The sequence below is a fragment of the Crocodylus porosus genome, unplaced genomic scaffold (assembly GCF_001723895.1).
Source record: "Crocodylus porosus isolate Cpor-Errol unplaced genomic scaffold, CroPor_comp1, whole genome shotgun sequence".
Lineage (NCBI taxonomy): Eukaryota > Metazoa > Chordata > Crocodylia > Crocodylidae > Crocodylus > Crocodylus porosus.
Genome location: NW_017728906.1, coordinates 157,826,015 through 157,846,460, shown reverse-complemented (window position 1 = coordinate 157,846,460; position 20,446 = coordinate 157,826,015). Strand labels below are relative to the sequence as shown.

Below are 20,446 nucleotides of genomic sequence, written 5' to 3'. Positions count from 1 at the left end.
GGTGCTCTCACCTTCCCTGGAGATCTTCAAAAGGAGACTGGATAGGCACCTAGCTGGGGTCTTATGACCCCTGCCACTCCCAGTGCTCCTTTCTGCCCATGGCAGGGGGTCGGACTAGATGATCTCTCTTGGTCCCTTCCAACTCATTGATTCTATGATTCTATGATACAAAGTGCCAAAATCCCATTCCAGTAATGGTGCTAGTGGGTGTATCTACATGTGCATTAATGTGCTTTAGGTAACAGGCATTAAATCTAATATCTTCATTGCGAGATGCTAGGAAAACACACATCAGCTCATCTCAATGTGCATTAGCTAAAGAGCATGGCGAGCTTATACATGTGCAGTGAGGCCTCTCCGACACACTGAAATTACAGCATGGAGCAAACTCAATTAATCGCGGTATTTACCACACTCCAGCAGACTCCAATGTCATATGTATCAGTATCCCTAATAAGTTAAAGTGTCCCCACCACCATTTTTCTAGCACAGGGACACTGATTCACATGATGCCCTGGGCACTTTAATTAGAGTGGCTCCTGGATTAGATATATGCCCTAAGAGCCTAGGTCATTTAACTGCTTTAGATCATTGAATGCTTTCACTCTTAATTTATGTTAAACTTCATGAAATTACTTACTAACATTCTTACTTTTTCTGATTTTGTTTAGATGTTGACACTCTCCAAATTTTATTGCAAAACAAATATCGACAATTTATCTTTTGCATGCCAGTTAAGGGAATTTTTACATTTCCCCCCACATGGGTCTTTTTAGCTTGAGGGGAAAAATTCTTAAAAGAAAAAAAATCTGTAACTTGGCATAATTAGTTAAATGTTTGTAAAACATTAACCCCTCAGATGAGCAGTGTTAAGGACTTAAATTTGCCTTCCTGTAAACGGTATACAAGCCCAAATGAGACTTAAGTGGAGACTTGAACAAACTTCATTCATACCCTGTATCTGACACAGTCTGACAGTTTACCTTGAATAATTCTTTCTTCTGTCACCTGTTTTTCAGTCACCTCTACAGGCCGTCCATCAATGATCTTTGTGTATGTTTTGATAATTGGCTCTAAAGAGATTTTCCAAATTAAAAACATTAATAAAAAAGGTAAATAACATATGAAGCACATCATATTGAAGACCCCCCCTACTTATTAGCAAATACGTGAGAATAACGCATGGGGACTTTGGAAATCTAGTTTTAATTTCTGTCTCTGCCAACAAACTGTTGCATGATCCAAGACATTCCTTTGACCTCTTTGTGCCTCTCTTTCCTTGTCTACCCTCTGCCTAGTCTTGTCTATTTAAATTTTAAACTCTTCTGGGAAGGAACTGTTGGTGTCCTCATGATACAAAGGTAATAATAAGAACAGTTCTATATACTCTACCTCTATTCTTGGATCCAAAACAACAGCTAAGCTTTCGCCAAAATTCAGGAATGATCACATATAAGTTTTTGGTTGAGGTCCATCTTTGGTATAAACACCTGGAGCAGTGGGAGAAAATTCTGGTCTCTCTGTCCAAGCACTCTAACTTTCTGTATATAACTGGCTACCATGCTTTAGCTTGCAAGCTAACAGTTATTAAAGAACTGTAACAGAAACAGATGGCATGCCAGCATGTGAAGTGCTAAACCTATTTCACTGGATACAATTATGGGACATGGCTAGGGAATAGATAGTGAACATAGGAATAGATGTTTCCTAAATCACATGCTAAAATCAAATGGGATATCTCAATCTCAAAAAAAGAAATCCCCCCCTCTCCCCCTAACCAAACCAGATGGCCCTTCCTCATTGGATTAAAACCTAAATTGGAATTGTAAAGCTTTCAAAAGATTTCTAGCTAATATACTCTAGGCAATGAAAATGTAATCACCTCCATGAATCACTTTAGTTATTGTCTCTCCTCCCCCGATCACCTGGATTTCTGGTTGTTCAACTCTGGTGAATGTTGGCTCTATAAAATATTATTTGAAAAAAATTAATCAACCTGTTTACAAATATGCCTGGATGTAAACAGTGCATGGAAATATGTATTATTCTCAAACGAGTTGAGATAAGAATGGCATTAACTTCTCCACTCCCTATAATTTATCATTTTATTTACATTATTATAATAGTGGTGTAGATTTATATGTGGAAATAACACTAAGAATCAATTCATAGGAGTAACTATGCAATCCTGCATTTTCTCTTATATACTATTTAGTAGGGCTGTGCAAAGCTTCAATCACTGGTTCAATCCAGCAGAGATACAGCCTGGTCTGGTGGCCAAATCTCCAAATCTGAATTGAATCAGGAGACCCTTTAATCTCTCTAAATTGAATTGCAACCCTCCAGATCGATTTGGAGAGATTCAGAAAGATTCGATAATTCGGACATAGACAGCTTTAAATGTTTTTTTCTACATACCTCAAGGTACCAGGCAGCTTGTGAAAGCTGACATGCTGTAGTGGATGGAGAGTCCCAAGGGAGCCTGGGAAGGGGGTTCCCAGTGCACTTGGCAGCAGGCCCAGAAGTGGACTAGAAGCACTTCTGGTCCACTTCTGGGTCTGCTGGGGAGCACACAGGGAACACTCTGCCCTGCCCCCCCAGCTCAGTGACTGGTGTCTCTTGGGTCTGGGGGGGCACCCAAGGTCCCCCTGTGGCCAATTGTCAAGATGAGGCAGGGCGCACAGGGCTCCCCTACACTCTTGGCAGTGGACCCGGAAGTGGTCCAGAAGTACTTTTGGTCCACTTCTGGGTACACTGCCAAGCACCCTGGGGACACCCTCATGCTCCCATGGGATGCTCCATCTGCCCAGGATCTTAGTGATCATGAGCCATGTGTGGGACCTCGAGCTATGTAGAAAAAACATTTAAAACTGTTTATGGCTGAATCACTGATTCTCCAAATCAGCATAAAATCTTTGGATTAGGTCAAATCAAAATCGGGGCAGTGATCCAAATCAATGAATTGAATCACTGTCCCCAATTCCGGCCAGATATGAAACTGAATCAACTATGGCCTGTTTCATACACCCCTACTATTTAGCAACCGGTAAGTGCTAATTTTTTCTAATGGGTATCTCCTTCCTGTTCTATACCTGAATTGTAAACATTTGTTAATTACTCTGTGTCTGTTATGACAAAAACATCCCCTTAGGTTCCGCAGGTAAAAGGAAGCCTTCCCAGATGTTAGCAGGAAAATCTCTTCTTTGGAGCATTATCTTTACTCTTTTGAACATTATGGGCATGTCTACACATGCAATTAAGGCAACTAAATAAATTCTTGTACTGTTCATGCCAGAGTTTTTTGTTCCCGGGTGCCTTGTTTGCAGTTGTGCTCGGGTCCACAGCACTTTGAGCTGGGAGGGGACCCTGGGGTCAGCCCGCCAGCCTAGGGCTGCTCTGACTCAGCTTAATGTGCTGCAGAGGGGCTGGCTGGGGCATAAAAGTGCTATAGTGTGGGGCTAGCCAGCACACAGCCCCCACACTGAAACACCCTCATGCTCCAGCCAGGCCCATGAGCATCTACACAAGTGTTGTGGCAAAGTAAATAACTTTGCCTTAGCATAGTACTTGTGTCTGGCAGTACTGTCTTATGTCAGAGTATATAGTTTACTCCAACCTCATATGCAGAAGCTCATATGCAGAAGCTGATGCTTTACTGTAGAGCTAATTAGTCAGCTTTGCAATAAATGTCTTGTGGATATGTGCCTTAGTGATGCTAAGCCTGCTAACAGCTTTTTCAGGGTTTAATGATGGGTTAGGGCTGAAGGAGACTCCTGATCTTCTTCAGGTGACTGATTCCTATTACCCCTATAGCCAAAGCAGAAAATAGTAAACTTTCATTGTGACTTAACTATGTACATATTTTTAGTAGACAGTGAGGCACAGGAGTTTTTGTTCTCCTTTTAGGTCTAAATAATTCGTCACCATTGTTCAGCCACAATGTAGAGCACATTGGCATGTCACAAAATGTATAGTTCTGTTAATCAATCCTACCTTGAATAACTTTTCGAACTGTTGAACCACCAACTACTTTCGTGATTTTCCTACCGGGTATTTCTAACAAACACATGTAAGCATTTTAGTACCACAACAAAAATAAGTCATATTCAGTTGCTCCTGTTCTAACGATAAGACTTCCCTGAATTCTAATTGATAACATGTTAAATAATACCAAAAGAAGAAAGAGTTGATCTCAGTACTGGATAACATTTACTAATGGTAGGTTTTAAGTAGTGCTAAATTATATTTTTTCACCTTTGCTCCACTTTAGTTCTGTGTTAGACTGGCATAACAGAAATGTGGAACATAAGGGTAAAGCAATACTTTTCTGCCTTGTCCAGGAAGATTAGCCATTGGCACCATCTCAAGTGAGTTGGAAGAATAATTATCTTCTTACTATTGCTTCATGATTTGTCCTGGTCTTCCTGGCATAACTAGTAGAAGTAACATTTCTTTAGCCTCAATAGGCTTTTTGGAGGTTCTTTTTATTGGGTGGAAAAGAGACTACTGTTTCTGGGAAGCCAAGAAGAGCCCAAATTGGCTTTATGGGGATTGCTCCTGAGTCTCCAGTGGTGAGACTGGGCAGAGTCAGAGCCCTGGCAAACAGAAAGCTTTCCCTGGGTTATAGCCAAAGGAAGGATTACCAGTTTTGGCAGCTAAAGGAGTGATTAGTCAATGTTCACAATTTATACTCTTATTTCATCTCTCTTTGGTGAGTGACATTGATCTGTATATACAACAATACCAACACACATTCTGGTCTGCATTAACTGAACAACAAGCAAGATCATGTCTCTAATATTGTGATGAAGCTCTCTCAAGAACAATGAATAATAACCATGATACAAACTTTATACATTATAATGTAAGTTATAAGGTCCCTGTCTGGTACCTGGTAAAGTACAGAAATGTTCATTTTGAAGTGATATAAACAAAACACACTTAAAAAAGGTTATCTTTTTCCAAAAGCAAAACAGATTACAAATGCCATTTTAAAAATTAAATTAAGATGGTAAGAAGCCACTTGGGAAGAATAGTTTTAAGAAACCTTTGTGATAAAGAAAAATTGCCAGCTCTTGTTGTGTTTTTATTATTGCTTTGAAGCAAAATGCTGAAATCTGGGTTTGTCCTCTGCCAACATTCAGCCTAGTCCATCAATGTATTTCAGAACAAAAAGGGGCCACTTTTACCTTCTTTTCTGATTATTGGCTGGACGTTGCTTTCAATCACTTTAATCTCTGAAAATATAGGCAATGGAATGTGAAGCACATATACACATAACAGCATCCAAACAAGGTTATTGTTGAATGATACCCAACTTTCAGATTGGGTCTGCTATAAGGAATTGGGTACAATCAAAGTAAATGATGTAAAAGTATAATGTAGAGAAATAGATTATGAAGCCTTTCAATTCTAGTGAGCAGGCATACATGTCACACAAGTAGTATCTGTTTAACAAATAATTTGGCTAAATATAATATTAGATTTTATTGTTTATATAGCATCAACCATGTACTAGGTGTGATGGCTACACTAGTATGTCATTTACTTTCATTGCCAGTTGCATGCCAACAGAAGATAAATAAAAGATAATTAGAGACTCACTCATGCAATTTTGAAATGCTGTTCTGGAGAGAGCACATGCGATAGGCAGAGGAAAAAGACACCAACCTTGAGTCACACCATTTAAAAAACTGAACTTAAAATGTCAGCCTATCCATTTTGAACTGTCTAAAGGAAAGTGCAATATTTTCCATTTCTAACTAGAGTCTTAGACCCCAAAGCCTAATCTTGATTCAGTCATTAAATGTAATCCCTGAATAAAATGGCAAGGAGGTGGTAAATAAGATTTCCTCCTTTATGTCTTTTTGCTTCACAGGGATCATCCATAATGACTATTTCTTGGTAGTGACTCAGTCACAAGCCCCTTGGGTGCACAGAGGAGGTGGGCACGAAGTCCTCTCTCACTTCATAATATCAGAAGAACTGGTAACATAGAGAGAAGAGTACCACAGAGGCTGATGTGGTATGCTGAAACTTCTGTGAATCTGTGCTGCTCTCAACATGGTTATTGGCTGATAATTGAAACAGAGCCTTTTCCCCTACCACCTTAGCCCATGATCTTTAAACTGCTTCCTTCAGCAATTCATCAGTGCCTGAAGCAGCCCAACAATAAAATGATTTAACACTTAAACAATTTACTTAGAGAGCTTTTGGAGTCCCTAGTCTTGGACTATTTTAAGTTCCACATAGATAAAGACTTGTCTAGTATGGTTTAGTCAGGGGTGATCCTGCCTCAAGTAGGGGGTTGGATTAGATCATCTCTTGTAGTCTCTTCCATTCCTATTTTTCTGGGATTCCACATCAACCTTTTACTTAGTGATATTCTCCATTGCTAGCTTGTCATATTTTTGTATAGGTGACTTTATTTTTAATTGAAAATGTAATACTTTTCCGGGTTTATTTTTTAAAAGATATATCAGCAAGTATATCTGGAAATAATGAGTGAACTTACTGTAAAATGTCAGTGGAATCTCCTTGAACGTGCTGCCCTGAATAAACTGCAAATCAAAAGAATTTATTTTAGTACATATGTAAAGACTTCAAATAAAAGCTGTACATTAATTTTTTCTATTCAACACTTCGTAAGTGCCAGATTCATAGCCCACTGAAAGCAAAGACATACACAGGATGAGCACATAAATGGGCATTGGTTCAGGCCCTATGCTACCTATCATTCTGGTAGTCTGTTATTCTCACATTGAGGATATAAGGTTATGAAAGTTTCCAGCTGTTGGGTGCATCATGGCAGTGGAAATCACAAGGGATATCTGCATAATATACACAAGAATGGACATGAGTATATCCTGAAAAAACAGTTTACAGTATAATAAGGCTCTGTTGATCTGTGTTAGCCAATGAATAAGAAGCCTTGGAGTTTATTTCTTCTGGTTTTCCAGCTGTACCTCCTTCAGTCCCACATTTGGGGCTGAGTGCATAGTGACATAGCAACTTTGTTACGCAAGGCTTCTTTCATAAAGAAGACCTCTCAAGGAATGAGATTTCTGCCACTAAAACAGTAATGTGCGATGAGAATACGGTCCAGATCTGGTCCAAAGTATATCAGAGAGTTCAGTGTTCAAATGTACTGTAACCACAGTAACTTGGAGAGAGATTTGGTCACTCTGGTATATTAAAATGTATTTCCAGACAGTACATGTAATGGCTTATTTAATGAATTTATGGAAAGTGGACCTTTACTTTAGGACAACCAGAGGACTCTCTGACATATTAAAATATTGTTCACTGGAGATAGTTTCAGGTGGAGACCCCCTTTTTGTGTAACATAGATGTTTGCATGCATACTAGGAACATCAAAAACCATCAAACCATTGTTTAGCAAGTACCTTAACTTGAATGTACTTAATCAGCTTATTGAGGATTGTGAGCAGTTGATTATTTCCAACTGGTAAATCTGCAAAAGGGAGTACAAGTATTTGTAGAAACAGAAGGAAATGCAAAGAACTGTAGTTCACTAACTGGCATGAACTGTATATTTCTGAACTGAAGGCATCTCTTATGCTTAGCAGACAATAATATTTGGATTTATAATTGAATGACACACTCTGACAATTTTCATTCCATTAATAAAAAAATGTTTTTTCTATATAAATGACAATGAAAGCAATTTAGTGTTTGTAAGATTAATAATGCCTGGAAGAAGTAGCATTGATGTGTATTGGGCACAAGCAACCATAACTACTTCCTTTGGCCATCATTCTTAATGATCAGAAGGGGCTGTGATTATAATATTGGGTCCAAATCTTTTTTTCCACTTCTGTTTGTCTCTTGCTCTCATCACACATAATTGGTTGGGTTAATAATTTGGACCATCCTATATTTTTCTTTTGGTTGGAGATGTTGTTGCAGTTCAAAAAGATCTCTCTGAATCAGATGACAGTCATCCATAACATTAATAATAAGACAAAGTTTTCTTCTTTCTACTTTGCATAAAGGAGGTGACTTTATAAAAAAAATCAACACACACAGGGCACATCTATATGTGATGCTACATGCACTACAGCACTGTAGTAGCATCAACAGGTGTCAACACGTGACCAGCAGCTACATTGCTATAACAGTGCACTCCCCCATTATAGTTTGTTATAGCACCATTGTTTTTTTATGACTCAGTCTGAAGGGGCAGATAGTGGTGTGTTACCAAAGTAGATGCATAGTTTATTTTCAGGGACTCAAGCCGGGTGAAATAGACTTACACTTGGGCAACTAAGAAAGCTTCTGTAAATAGGTGGAAGAGAATCTGGACCCATGATGTGAATTTTTTCCCCGTATGATACTCACCTGCTGGATATAAGAGCTTATCTACAACATGAATGACACCATTAGTTGTCATGAGATCAGATTCCTTTGACTTCAGGTCATTCACCAGAAGCGTGTCATTTACCTAAGAAACAATAATGAGAGAACACAAGATAGTGAACCTGTATATTTCCAAGAAACGCGTTTTATCATTCTAGCAGTTGCATATTCTTCAAGTATGAATGTCTTTCTGTAATGTGCATTCAATTCATGGTCATGACATGCCAAATCTTTATTTCAAGGTGTATCAAGGGAATTTGTTTAACCAGACTTACTGTTTTCAAGTACAGTTTACCGCCTTGGATAGTTTTGAGGATGTTTGTCACTCCAGGTTCAAAACCACTGCCAATGAAAATTCCTTGTGTCAGGTGATAAAGAATAATGTTCCTGAGAGCATTTTTGTCCCCTATATAAAAAAAAACCAAACATTAAATAATGTTGTTTAGTTGATTTTTTAAGATATGGAATGAGCCTCATTGCACCTATTGTTTAGGCAGTCATAGGAGATGAGATTTTTGTATTCCATATGTTACTCCTGCTGACAAAAAGATGAGAGAGAGAAAATGAACCAAACATATGAAAGGAGTTAGTCACATTATTTAGCAGACTACTGGTTCATACTCAGATAATATAATGATAATAGTGGTATAAAAACATATAGAATAAAATAACATTCAGCGTTAGTCACTTGTTTCTAAACGTTATGCCTCTGAATGCTCCAGTCTGTTCTATTCCAGTGTAAATCCCACAAACAACAAGTGTAATGCAGCATCAAGCTCATTATGACTAGAATAAGATTGATTTTAAACAGCCTGCAATATTAAATTTTCACAAGTTAAACTTTTTGAAAGAGTAAAATATCATCAATTCTGTATATCAGCGGTTCCCAACCTTTTTCTTATTGAGTACCTCCTTCCAGATTTACCACCTTCCCACATACCCTACCAGCATGCATATTATATTTTAACCCCTTAAAAGCCAATTATTATTATAATGAAAATTAAATCTGCCATTACAGAATTTATCCTGCACACCATTCAGAAATGTCTTATGTACTCCCAGCTGTACATGTACTGTGGTCTGGAAACCCCTGCTGCATGTGAATTGTCAGAGTGAAAAAAGGGATTCTGTATGTAAACTCTTTCCACAAATCCGGAGGTCTTAAAATGACTAGCAATGAAACAGCTAATAATTGACATCTAACTTATCATAATTACTCACTGTGATAACACCTCCCAGACAGAAATAATGACAATTCATACCTCTATCAATACACTATTCTGCTCCCATTAAAGTTATAATGAACTTTCCATTGTGTTAGAGAAATATGCCAATAAAGCTAGTTGTGTTTGGTTGCACCCTAGAGTTGGTGGGGGTGGGTAAGCTAATTACAGTTCAGAGATAATGTTGATATTTTGGAATCAGATTTCATTTTATTATGAAAAGAATGTGAACATTTTCTTCTCTCCCAGTTCATCTCCTCAGGTGAACCAATTTAGCTCTGGCCAGCCATTTTTTTTCTGATTTAACCTCCCTGAATGTTTCTACAGAACTGCACTTAGGCTAGGCACAGACATTCAAAAAACCAAAGGTGGAGTCAGTCCAAGTTATGTGATTTTCTGCAAGCAGCACAGTTTAGATGCTAGTTAACCTAAACTTAGTTAAGTCTATCTAAATATAAGGTCTGTATTTTCCCTCATATTCAAATCCTTCTCCATTGAATTCAGTGGGAGTTTTTGCCTTTCATTCAATGGGTCCAGGATTTCAGCCCTGCTAATTCCATTTGTAGTTCTGTTCTGCTACTTACTGATCAATATTTCCTTTTCTTCATTAGTCAGCCCTTTAAAGGCATCATTGGTTGGGACAAACAGAGTCCATTCTCCAGGCAGTGTAAGAAGGTCTTCTAAATCTGCAGCTTTCACCAGACTGAGAAATGTGCTAATCAGAAAAAAACATGTTCTGTTATATCTCAGTTCCCATAGATTCCTTCACAAAATACATTTTGAAAGAAACTTTTGGAACACACAAGTCTGTTTTCTTAGGAAAGAAAACATATCTAGTACTTTCCCTTGTGATTAGGTCAAGTGATTTCAAGGAAGAGAGGGAATGGAGAAAGAAGACATACATAATTAAAATTTACTGTGGAGCTAATTAGGCACTTCTGCAGTAAACATCTCCTGTAGACACACCCAATGTGTAGTATCTTACTCCACAAATAGTCCTATTGAAAACATTTTGGCCAAAACCCTTCTAGACCCTTACCCTCTAGATTTACCACTAGTTGAATGGAAGGGACCAAGTGAGGCCATGAAAACAGACTTGCAGTGCCAGGGCCCCTCTTTGTACTGGAGAATTTCCAAGTGGGAAATGTAATGTTGATCTGGCCTCCTATTGCCACACAAATGTTATAAAAACACTGGACTGGTGCTCAGAGTGAGACTCTATAACAATACTATAACCGTTTCCTATGTCTCTGGTATGGCTGATTAGAAAATAGAGTTAGTGGGGAAGAGGGGCAGCAAGGGAACACCTTCCCTTCCCCTGGCCCCTATTTTTGTTAAAAAACATGATTTTTTCTAACCAGGCCTAGTCTACATAGACAGTCTCCACAGAGATTTCTACACTATCAAAAGATTGGCTTACCTAAATTGTTTATTATTCTTTAGTGTTTCATGCAGTGATTTTTCCGCTGGTTTGATGATCTCGCTGAAAAGGTGAAGAATACCATTCCTTCCTTCTTTACTTCCTCTCACCATACATGAATTTTCAATACATACAGCCTGATTAAAAGAGAAAAAAGAAAAGTGACCCAACAGCAGAGCTCTGATAATGACAAGCTATTTGGATGAAATGAGACCTCATTTGCAATCCCTATCATTTAAAAATATCATTTATCTAGCTTCTCCTTTGCAAATTTTCTTTTTTTAAAGATCAGTAACAGGTATTGTGCAAAAGGAAGCCATTACATAGGTGTAAAATAAATATGTAAATATTTCCCATGCTGATTACTTACTTCACTTGAAAAGTGTTGTTAGTTGTTTTTAAAAACTAAGACTTTGAACTCTTTATTATGAGTCAAACCTTGAAGCCTTTACTTTGCTTTCAATTGAATTTCTATTCAGGCAAAGTTTCCATTTATGTAAGTTTCATTTAATTATAATACATCAAAATAAAATTAAAAAACCTCAAGCCCTCTCATGTACAGTGATATAAAGGCCTGTCATTTGACTTTTAATAGTAAGCATAACTGTAACACCAATATCGTTTTCCATTCAACTGAGCTTACACTCTGTGTAAGCGTTTGGTTTCATTTTATTTATCAGAGATAGGATAGTTATGTCGTCCTTTACTTACTGTGCGGTACACAAAGACTCTGAGCAATTTTCCTCCCAAGGTCTCTAATTGTTGTCCATTGTAGAGCTCATTGAGCCCAATTTTCACTTTCAAAACATGGTTCTGCAGGATCAGTTTCAGAAGACGTTGATCCATCCTCAGGGTATCATCTATTAAATTTAAAACACAATATATAAATTATTCTTGCATTCAGGTAAATTTATTGCACAGAGTATAGTCATTTATTCAAAATTCTTGGATTTCTTTGCAACTTAGATTTCAGTGGGGTTCTGAAGAGTATATTGACAGTAAATAAGAAAGGCTGAAAATATAAAAGTCACATGAACTGGGGGTTCTTAGACAAATGGTCACTAATATATTGTTACATTCACCCATTTCTGTTAAGCATCGATGTATATTTTGCATTTTATTTTAGGTCAAATATTTCCAATGACCAAACAGGTATCGATATCATTGACATAAGAAAACTGTGCAGACTTAAGATCAGGCCTTTTATGATTCCTCTTTAGTATAATGAATTTCACTGAACATGGGTATCGAAAAGGACAAAACTTCTCTCGTTCTAAATTTCATCATTTCATTGGGTCATAAAATAAACACAAGGGAAAAAATTCCTCTAGAAAGCCATGATGTCAGCAAATATGATTTTAACATATTTTGATACTATGTAAGAGATAGAGCTGACTCTCTTCTAATATTACCTACCAGAGAAAGCACCATTCAGAGGAGCCAACAGGGTGTATTGACCCTCTGGTCTTAGAGAAGAAGCCAATCCAAGCTGTGCCATCAGGTCTGTGAAGGTGGTCTGCTGGGCACCGCCAAGCTCAAGGACTTGCTTAGCTGCAATTCATAAAAGGAAAGGAAAGGAAAGTCAGTCTTAGTTTGCATGGGTATAGGGTTTTTAAATAAGTCCCAAGGAAATACACAGGCAAGTCCACTCAACAAACCAGCCAGTGTAGACATCTGAAAATGCCATCTAGTAAAAAAATATTCTGGTACGTATACAATTTTATAGCTGTCACTCACCAGAATCAGGAATCAACACTTTATCAATGAGGTGAATGACACCATTGCTTGTCACGATATCTTTCTTCTTTACCATCTTGATTCCATTTACAGTCAGGCTTTCACCATCGCATCCCACTTCCACTGTGTTTCCTTCCAAGGTCTCATAGACTGCTCCACCCATGATGGCTTCAGAGCACTGGAGAGTATTTAAAATATGGAACTTGATGAGAGCTGAGGAGGGAAAAATAAAACATTCATGTACAGGTGCTTAATGGTAACAGGATTACATAAAACAGTTTAATGGATTGTGACTAAATTGGTGTGCAAACTAATCTAGAATAATCATCTTTATTTTTCATCAGTTACTACAATACCTAACAGGTTTGTTGTAATACTTCCTTAGTTGGGACTAGATGACCTCTTGAGATCCCTTCCAACCCTAATTTTCTATGATTCTATGAAATTGTACTAACTACTAAACCACTGGCTAGACTTTACAGAGAACTGTTTCCAACATTACTCTTGAAGCTGGCTCAATGGGCAGCCAGAAGAGAAAGTTATGTAGGGCCAGGTGGTGGCAAATTAGAAGAGTGGTTCTTTGAGATGGATACTGAGGAGAAGGTCTTAACTTCTAGCCTGGGCTTCTGTTCCCTATACAGCAGAAATAGTTTCAGTGTTGTTTGCCCATTTTCTCTAATGAATATTAAATGCAAGGTAAAGTGGGAGAGCCCTCAATTATACCTCTCCCATGGTTTTGTGGTTAGAGTACTTGTCAGTAAGTAGTGCAGGTTCAAACCTCCTCTGGGTGAGCTGTAACTAGAACCTGACTCATCTTTCACCTGGAGACATTCCCTAATTACACTTCCAGCAAGTACACATGTAGGGCAATCCTCTTGCACCACAAGTACAAATAAAAATCAAAATGCAGGTTAGGGTCCAAAATTGTGGTTGCGCAGCTACACAAATGTTGTTAGCTGTGTGAAGTTGAAACAGGACTTAGCCTTAAAAATGTCTGGTGTTTTTCTAAAAAAAAATTGGGGGTAATCCCCCACATTTTTGGAAACACATTTTATAATTGCAAAAAGAAGCTTAAAAGACATAAGCAAAAAAATGCTCTTTGCAGTTAACCTAGAAAAGCACCTTAAATAGTCATGATAATACATACAGAAAGTGCAGTTGCATAGGTTTCCATAGATTGTTTCCAGACATCCTGCTTTTACACTTATTTTGAATCCCTTGGGACCTGTTCTGGTAATTTGAAGCAGGAGGGAAATACTCACTCTTGCACTAGTCAGTAACTGCCTTTTCTTAATGGGAAGGACAGATGCTAACTGCAATTCCAACAATAATGATTCTAATGGGACTTCCTTTTATGGAAAGTAAATTTTTATGAGGTACAAATGGATGTAGTCAATGTTCATTACTTTTAGATACATAGTCTCCCATTTGACAACTCGGTTGTTATAGAATTCTTATTCCTAGGTAGCACACAACTGTAGGTAAGTGTGTTAGAGAGTGTTATGATACCTTTGCAAGGCAATCTGATCAAGAACTGGGATTCAGTGATGAGTAACATTTTAAAATAATACTATTACACTGCCTTCAGCTTATTTATGCAAATGAGTATTAGTAGAACAGGGAAACTGGTATTACCTCTATTGTTTGAAGTGCACTGCATAATTATTATTATCTGATTCTAGTAGTAATATTGTATCAGATCCTACACTGGATCAAGTCAATATATTTCCACTAAAAATTAACAAAGGTTACACCATATGTTGATCTGACCCACTATATTCTTGTTTTTCCATTGGGTGCTGGTGATTCAGTAGTCCTGCTACAAATACGTCCATTAAACCAATGTGAGTTCTGCCTCAGTGGCCAAAACTACACATGCGCTTCACTGAGCATGTCTACACATGCACCTGACTGCACAGTCTTTTAGTACATACTTTAGCAGTTAGCAAGTACTAAATGACTACACAGTAACTGCCATTACTGCACAGGAACCACAATTATTGCGCAGTCCTGGAAGTGCACGGGTCACTTTCTGACCCTACCATGCACTAGCAATGTGCAATAGTGATGAGCTACATTGCCATAGTATCTTGTGTAGATGTGCTCACTGTTGAGTAGACTGGCTGCAGAGTAAAGTGTCACTATCTATGTGTATGACAGTATTAGACTGCAGTAAATTAATTTACACTGTTTGTAGTCTGTTTGTAGTACTGTCGGGGACAGTAGTATCTTATGCTGGAGTAATTTACTGTGATTAAATATGTGTGTAGACACTGACAGCAGGTGTAAATTGCTCCTGGTCAGCCCAGCCAGCTGGGGGCCAGACTGCAGCCACATGGCTCCAGACTTTCAGCACCCTCATGCCCCAGCCAGCCCCTCTACCTCCTGATGCTGCCACCCAGAGCCCAGGGCTGATCCACAGTGTCCCTGCCAGCCCAGGCCTGCTCCTCCCTGGCTCAGATTGGTGCTATCCTGGGCCTATATGTAGACACTGAGTTTGGGAATAGTTTAGTCCAGCTCAAACTGCTTTGGAGATTATTGCTTTGCATTAACTGAGCATGTAGATGCATCCATTGAGCATAAGATCAAAATTAAAGCTTATAGGGTAAGATCTTACCTTGGAGTAAGATAAGTGCCTAAGTTTTAATGGGGAGATTCCCAAGTTAGTCAGGACATGTTTACCTCTCCCCCGCCCCCCTCCCCCCAACCATCCCCAATTAATTTCAATTGGATTTAGGAATCTGTTTATTTTTGTTAATTGCTAAAGAGGTCAAATTGTCTTGACTGCACTTTTCCTATAATGAACAAGAGCATAACCTTCAGTTTATTATTACTGACTCAGCACAAGACAGGTGCATAGCACTTCACTTAACAAATTGCTATGGGTATTTCCAGTCAGAATTTAGCCCATAGAATGCATGCACCCTTATTATGGAAGACTTATTTATGGGATGAGTTTGGGTCAAAACCCAAGTCAGATGCCACCTTGCAACTCTATCTGAACTATAAAACTGAGATCCTTTCCTATTAGAAGCATATAAACAGTTATAATGTTCATACATTTTCAGTGATTCTGGAGGTTTTACAATTCCTTAGTTTCTAACTCCCAATCTGGTTGTGCCTGAATTTCATATTTGAATTTTTCAGAAACAAACAGGTAAAATCATTGAAATACCTTCAGCAGCCACCTTGTCACCCATGATCCTTTCCAGGACTCCCCTTGGCAGTTTCTCAAAAGCTTCATTGGTAGGAGCAAAAAGTGTATAATGACCAGGTTTTCCAAGTGTATCCAAAACCTCTGATGCAATGGAAGCAGCCTAGAAAAGAAATTTCCTGTCAGAGAACATAGCCTCCCACAATGCCCTTAACATAGAAAACTTAGACAAATCCCGTCTGTGTATGCTCAAAGCTCCAGTGAGAACCCTGGGATGTGTGCATATGAATCTCTAGGTAAAATCTGACCCATAAAATTCTCTGTAAATGATACCATGTTTTAGCTTTCTAGGTTGTTTATCCAAATATTTTAGGTTGAAATTAACAACAATATGCTCCAGAAGACTGCCAAACTACAAAAACCAAGTAAATAGTAAGAAATTAAAATCTCTAGAATGCCTTAGCTTAATGTTTCAACTTTCTCTGATGACTTAGCAGATGCTAAGAGAGATTTAGTTACCATTAACACTGAAGCAAATGTGCTGCAACTCTACTGACCGAGCTGGAGACCAGCCAGTCCATATAATATCTTTAGATTCAACCATAACAAAACACTCAACTCAAAGTATAAATACAAATAATGTACATTGACTAGTTTATAAAAAAGGGTTATACAACTTGGTTGCCTGGAACAGAAAGGGACTGAACCCATTTACAAAGGAGATGCCTTTCAGTCCAGTGGTCCTATATGCTTGAAAATTTTGTTGAACAATTTATTAAAACAACCTTATTTTAATATTTCTGGACTTATTTTAAAACAAGAGCTACATTTTGCCTTGCATCTCCTCTTTGCCTTCCCAGCATGAAAGTATAATTATACTGTGTTTAGTATGTCACTAACAGGGGTCCTGGGTTTCTCTGATTTAAAAAAATCCCCAATTTTCAGTTAAAAAAAAAAAGTAACCTCAAATCCACATTGTCCATGATTAAAATGAAGCACCACTTATATATTGATGTATATATAGTAGTGTTTCATTTTAATCATGGAAACGTGGATTTGGGGTTACTTTTTTTTTTAACAAAAATTGGGATTTTTTTTTAGTTCAGAGAAAACCAGGATCCCTGGTCACTGCTGCTAGTAAAGCAGGGAAGCAGGGATACACAGAAGGGCAGGTTCTTCCTATAGGAGGGTCCTCTTTGTACAACAAAGAGGTAAGATGCTTTTAACTTTCCTCCTTCTTCCATGGAAGAGAGAAGGACGAGAAAGTAGAAAAGAAAGGAATAAAGAATCCCTCAGCTCCAGAAGAGGAAGAGAGGTCTGGGTAGATCCCCTAGTAGCCCAGTGCTGTGGCTCTGGCACATCACCCGCCCATCTGTCTGTCAGCCTTTTGAAACCAGTGAGATCTGCTAAGCTCCAATGCCAGTTGGTGCTGTCTTTATTGCATCCATGCTTGTCTGTAAATGTCATCTTATTCAAATGGGGCTGGGTCCTGCAACTTTTCCTTGCATGGACTAAATACCACAGTTCTTAAAGAATTAGGCACACAACATAATCTGCCCTACTGACATAAAAGATCCTCTGAAGTACAGGATTGAGCCCCTACTGGAAATATGTATTGTCCTTTCTCATTGCATTATTTGGTGGACTAGTCCTTAATTTATTTTATTTTCCTCAGAGTGTATAACTACTTTCTTATAGCTAAACATAAGAGAGATAGGGAGAGAATTACAAAATCAAAAGAAGTGGGTTTTTATTAGCATTTTCCCCCACTCACTCTAAGGGATGAGAGATCATCCTCAACTTCCAGGTAATCTTGAATAGTATTTCCAACAGGAGTCAGGACACGGTCGATGACATGAACAACACCATTTGTAGCAATCTGGTTGCCATGGATGATCCTGGCACAGTTAACAGTAACAACCTTTTAAAGAATCAAGCAAGAAAATGTTAACAGGCATTTGACCATACACTTGGCATGCATCTCATATAATACTCAAAGCAAGTATTAGACAGTGACAGTGTATTTATTATGTTTTCCTTTACTTTTGAGTTAAGATGAAGGTGAATTTTAACACTTGAAATGTTGGAATTTTTTTTCCCCTTGGAAAACACCTAGAAAACATCTAATAAAGAGATCTATATGTTCAGGTCACTTTGATCTCATCATCTAACTCCATTACCTAATCATGGTTATTTAGATTTATGTTCCATTCCCCTTAAATGGATAAAAAAAAAATGTGTTTCTTTTGGCTTGTGATCTTCTAAGTACTGATTTAACAATTTCCATGAATTGAAGAGAACAAAAATACTAGTGACTTGACTATGGCCCTTCTAAAATGAAGTTAATAGATACTCTTATGGCATTAAATAAATACACTTGTTCCAAGGGCTGCACATGAAAGAAAGGATTTGATCAAAATGTATTTTGTGACACATGATGCACATCTAAACAGAATATCTACCTGTTTAGATGTATAATTATAATAATCTCTCTTAGTCACAAAAGGCTCCCTCTGTTTAAAGGAAAATTTGGAGTTTGTTTTCTTTTTCTAATAATAATAGCCCATGTAACTTAATTCTTTCTTTAAAATTTAGCTTTCAGTGTATGAATGTGTCCTTTATAAATAGATTTTAGTTTAACATTTGTAAAATTAGAAGCATTACTAACATGTACATAACTTTCCTGCCCAGGGCAGGGGGTCAGACTCAATGATCTACTGAGGTCCCTTCCAATCCAAACATCTATTAATCTATGTTGAGCACTAATCCCACCATGACCTTCTCTCTTCTTTAGACAAAGAATACTGAAGTAAGAGGAAGTGAAAATATGAAACATTGTATAAAAGATACTTATGACAAACTTACCCCATTAGGATAGTGGTTAATAAGCAGTTTCAGGTCATTGTACATAGATACAACAGTCATGCCATTCTTAAGATCCTTTGTCAACATACGCTTATTTAGCATATGGTGATGGAGAGCATTGTACAGTTCAATATTTACGTTGTCAATCAAATTCTTATGAATTTCCTGAGGAAGAAGATTCAGTTAGACATCTCAGGAATATTCTTCCAATCAACTAGATATATAGTTAATATATACTTATATACACTTGTCAAAACATATGCTTTCAATATAGTTTCGAACATATATTTCTTCTGACTAGGCAAATATTTCAGTTCCTTTCTTACTAATCTTCGGCTAGCTAAAATATTCCCTAAATTGATTTGCTTAAGATCAAAGACAGCAGGGCTCACCACCTAAATAAGTCATATGAGGTATTTGATTTGAAATAAATCAATATTAGATTTAATTAAAATTGTTATTATAGGACAGTTCCCCAGAGTCACCAACAAACAAAGCAATTACTCTATTCCCCTTGCTGGTATTTCCACTATTTTCAGTGCTGTTTTGAACATGATAATGATGCTCATGCTCAAACAGGTACTATTCACAAATGTTGACTGTTTCTACAATTTAAGGAAAAAATATCTGTATATATGTAAAATATCTATGTCCTTCCAACACAGTTCTAAATATCAAATAGACAAAATGTGTTTAAATGTATAATCTCTATTAATATAGAAGGGTCATAAAACCTTCTTATTTGGTGTAGAGCTCTGTGGTTAATCTTATGCTATCCTAAAATAAGGAATCATAAATATAGAAATATGTAGTTACTGGTTCTAACAGGTTCCAAGCTTCATTGCTTGGTGCAAAGAATGTAAACGATCCTTTTCCTTCAATTTCTTCTCTCAGCTTTGACATATCAGAATACTGTTGTGTGGAGGTAGCTCCAACAATGCCCAGGGTACCATAAACATGATCAATAGGAGCAACTGAAATAAACAAGAGACAGCAGTATTGTAAATTCTTCAAAAATGGTGGCAAACTTTGAGAATCAAATCAACTGCCATTATTTCAACTGCACGATAAAATGTATGACACGGAACTCTTCCATCTACAATTTTTTAAAGAAAGAATTACAAACTATTCAAATTAAGTTACAGTTGGCAATATACATTTAGGAATACATGAATAATTGCCTTAAATTATTTGCCGAATGAAAAAACTGATGAAAATGAACTCCAGCCTCAGGCCAAATGTCCCATTCAAGTTGAAACATTTCCTTTGGGGGCATTTATTTGCTAAATTTGCAAGGCTAAATTTGCAAGTCCATATAAGAAAGAAACTGTAAATTATGCTTCTTGTCTCTCCTGTTGATACTCTTCTATGGTGGCTTGAACTTTTGCTGAGCCAGAGGGTGAGCAAAATGCTAACCTTGTTGTTCAGTCACCCACTTGAATTTGGACATCTGGATTACACTACCTGATCTAGTAAAGATTTATTTATGCCAAATGGAAGAGTATCAACGGGGAATATAGTGAGAACCGTCATTACCTGCACCCCTTTCCTACATGGCCTATAGCCATGAGATGAGTAGCATGGGTTCATATCCCCTCCCAGAAAGAAGGAAATTAAACAACGCAATGAAAAAAGGAGAATAACAGCTCTCCCTCTAACTTTGTGAAC

General features: G+C 37.6%; 1 protein-coding gene across 14 annotated transcripts in view; it reads right to left on the bottom strand.

Moving 5' to 3' along the window:
* Window positions 1-20,446, bottom strand: part of POSTN (periostin) — a 43,541-nt gene that overhangs the window by 9,893 nt on the left and 13,202 nt on the right. For 6 of the 14 annotated variants that reach the window (XM_019530038.1, XM_019530037.1, XM_019530031.1 and 3 more), the window contains exons 4-20: window positions 19,595-19,752; window positions 18,779-18,943; window positions 17,688-17,834; window positions 15,935-16,076; window positions 12,760-12,972; window positions 12,439-12,573; window positions 11,734-11,882; window positions 11,023-11,159; window positions 10,187-10,317; window positions 8,655-8,785; window positions 8,362-8,464; window positions 7,407-7,474; window positions 6,515-6,560; window positions 5,190-5,237; window positions 3,994-4,056; window positions 1,883-1,963; window positions 984-1,073 (exon numbers count right to left, since the gene is read on the bottom strand). In XM_019530038.1, coding sequence (XP_019385583.1) covers window positions 984-1,073; window positions 1,883-1,963; window positions 3,994-4,056; window positions 5,190-5,237; window positions 6,515-6,560; window positions 7,407-7,474; window positions 8,362-8,464; window positions 8,655-8,785; window positions 10,187-10,317; window positions 11,023-11,159; window positions 11,734-11,882; window positions 12,439-12,573; window positions 12,760-12,972; window positions 15,935-16,076; window positions 17,688-17,834; window positions 18,779-18,943; window positions 19,595-19,752 — 2,007 coding nt within the window. The remainder of the gene's footprint in view (window positions 1-983; window positions 1,074-1,882; window positions 1,964-3,993; window positions 4,057-5,189; window positions 5,238-6,514; window positions 6,561-7,406; window positions 7,475-8,361; window positions 8,465-8,654; window positions 8,786-10,186; window positions 10,318-11,022; window positions 11,160-11,733; window positions 11,883-12,438; window positions 12,574-12,759; window positions 12,973-15,934; window positions 16,077-17,687; window positions 17,835-18,778; window positions 18,944-19,594; window positions 19,753-20,446) is intronic. The other 8 variants (XM_019530041.1, XM_019530039.1, XM_019530033.1 and 5 more) reach the window with 3 other exon arrangements.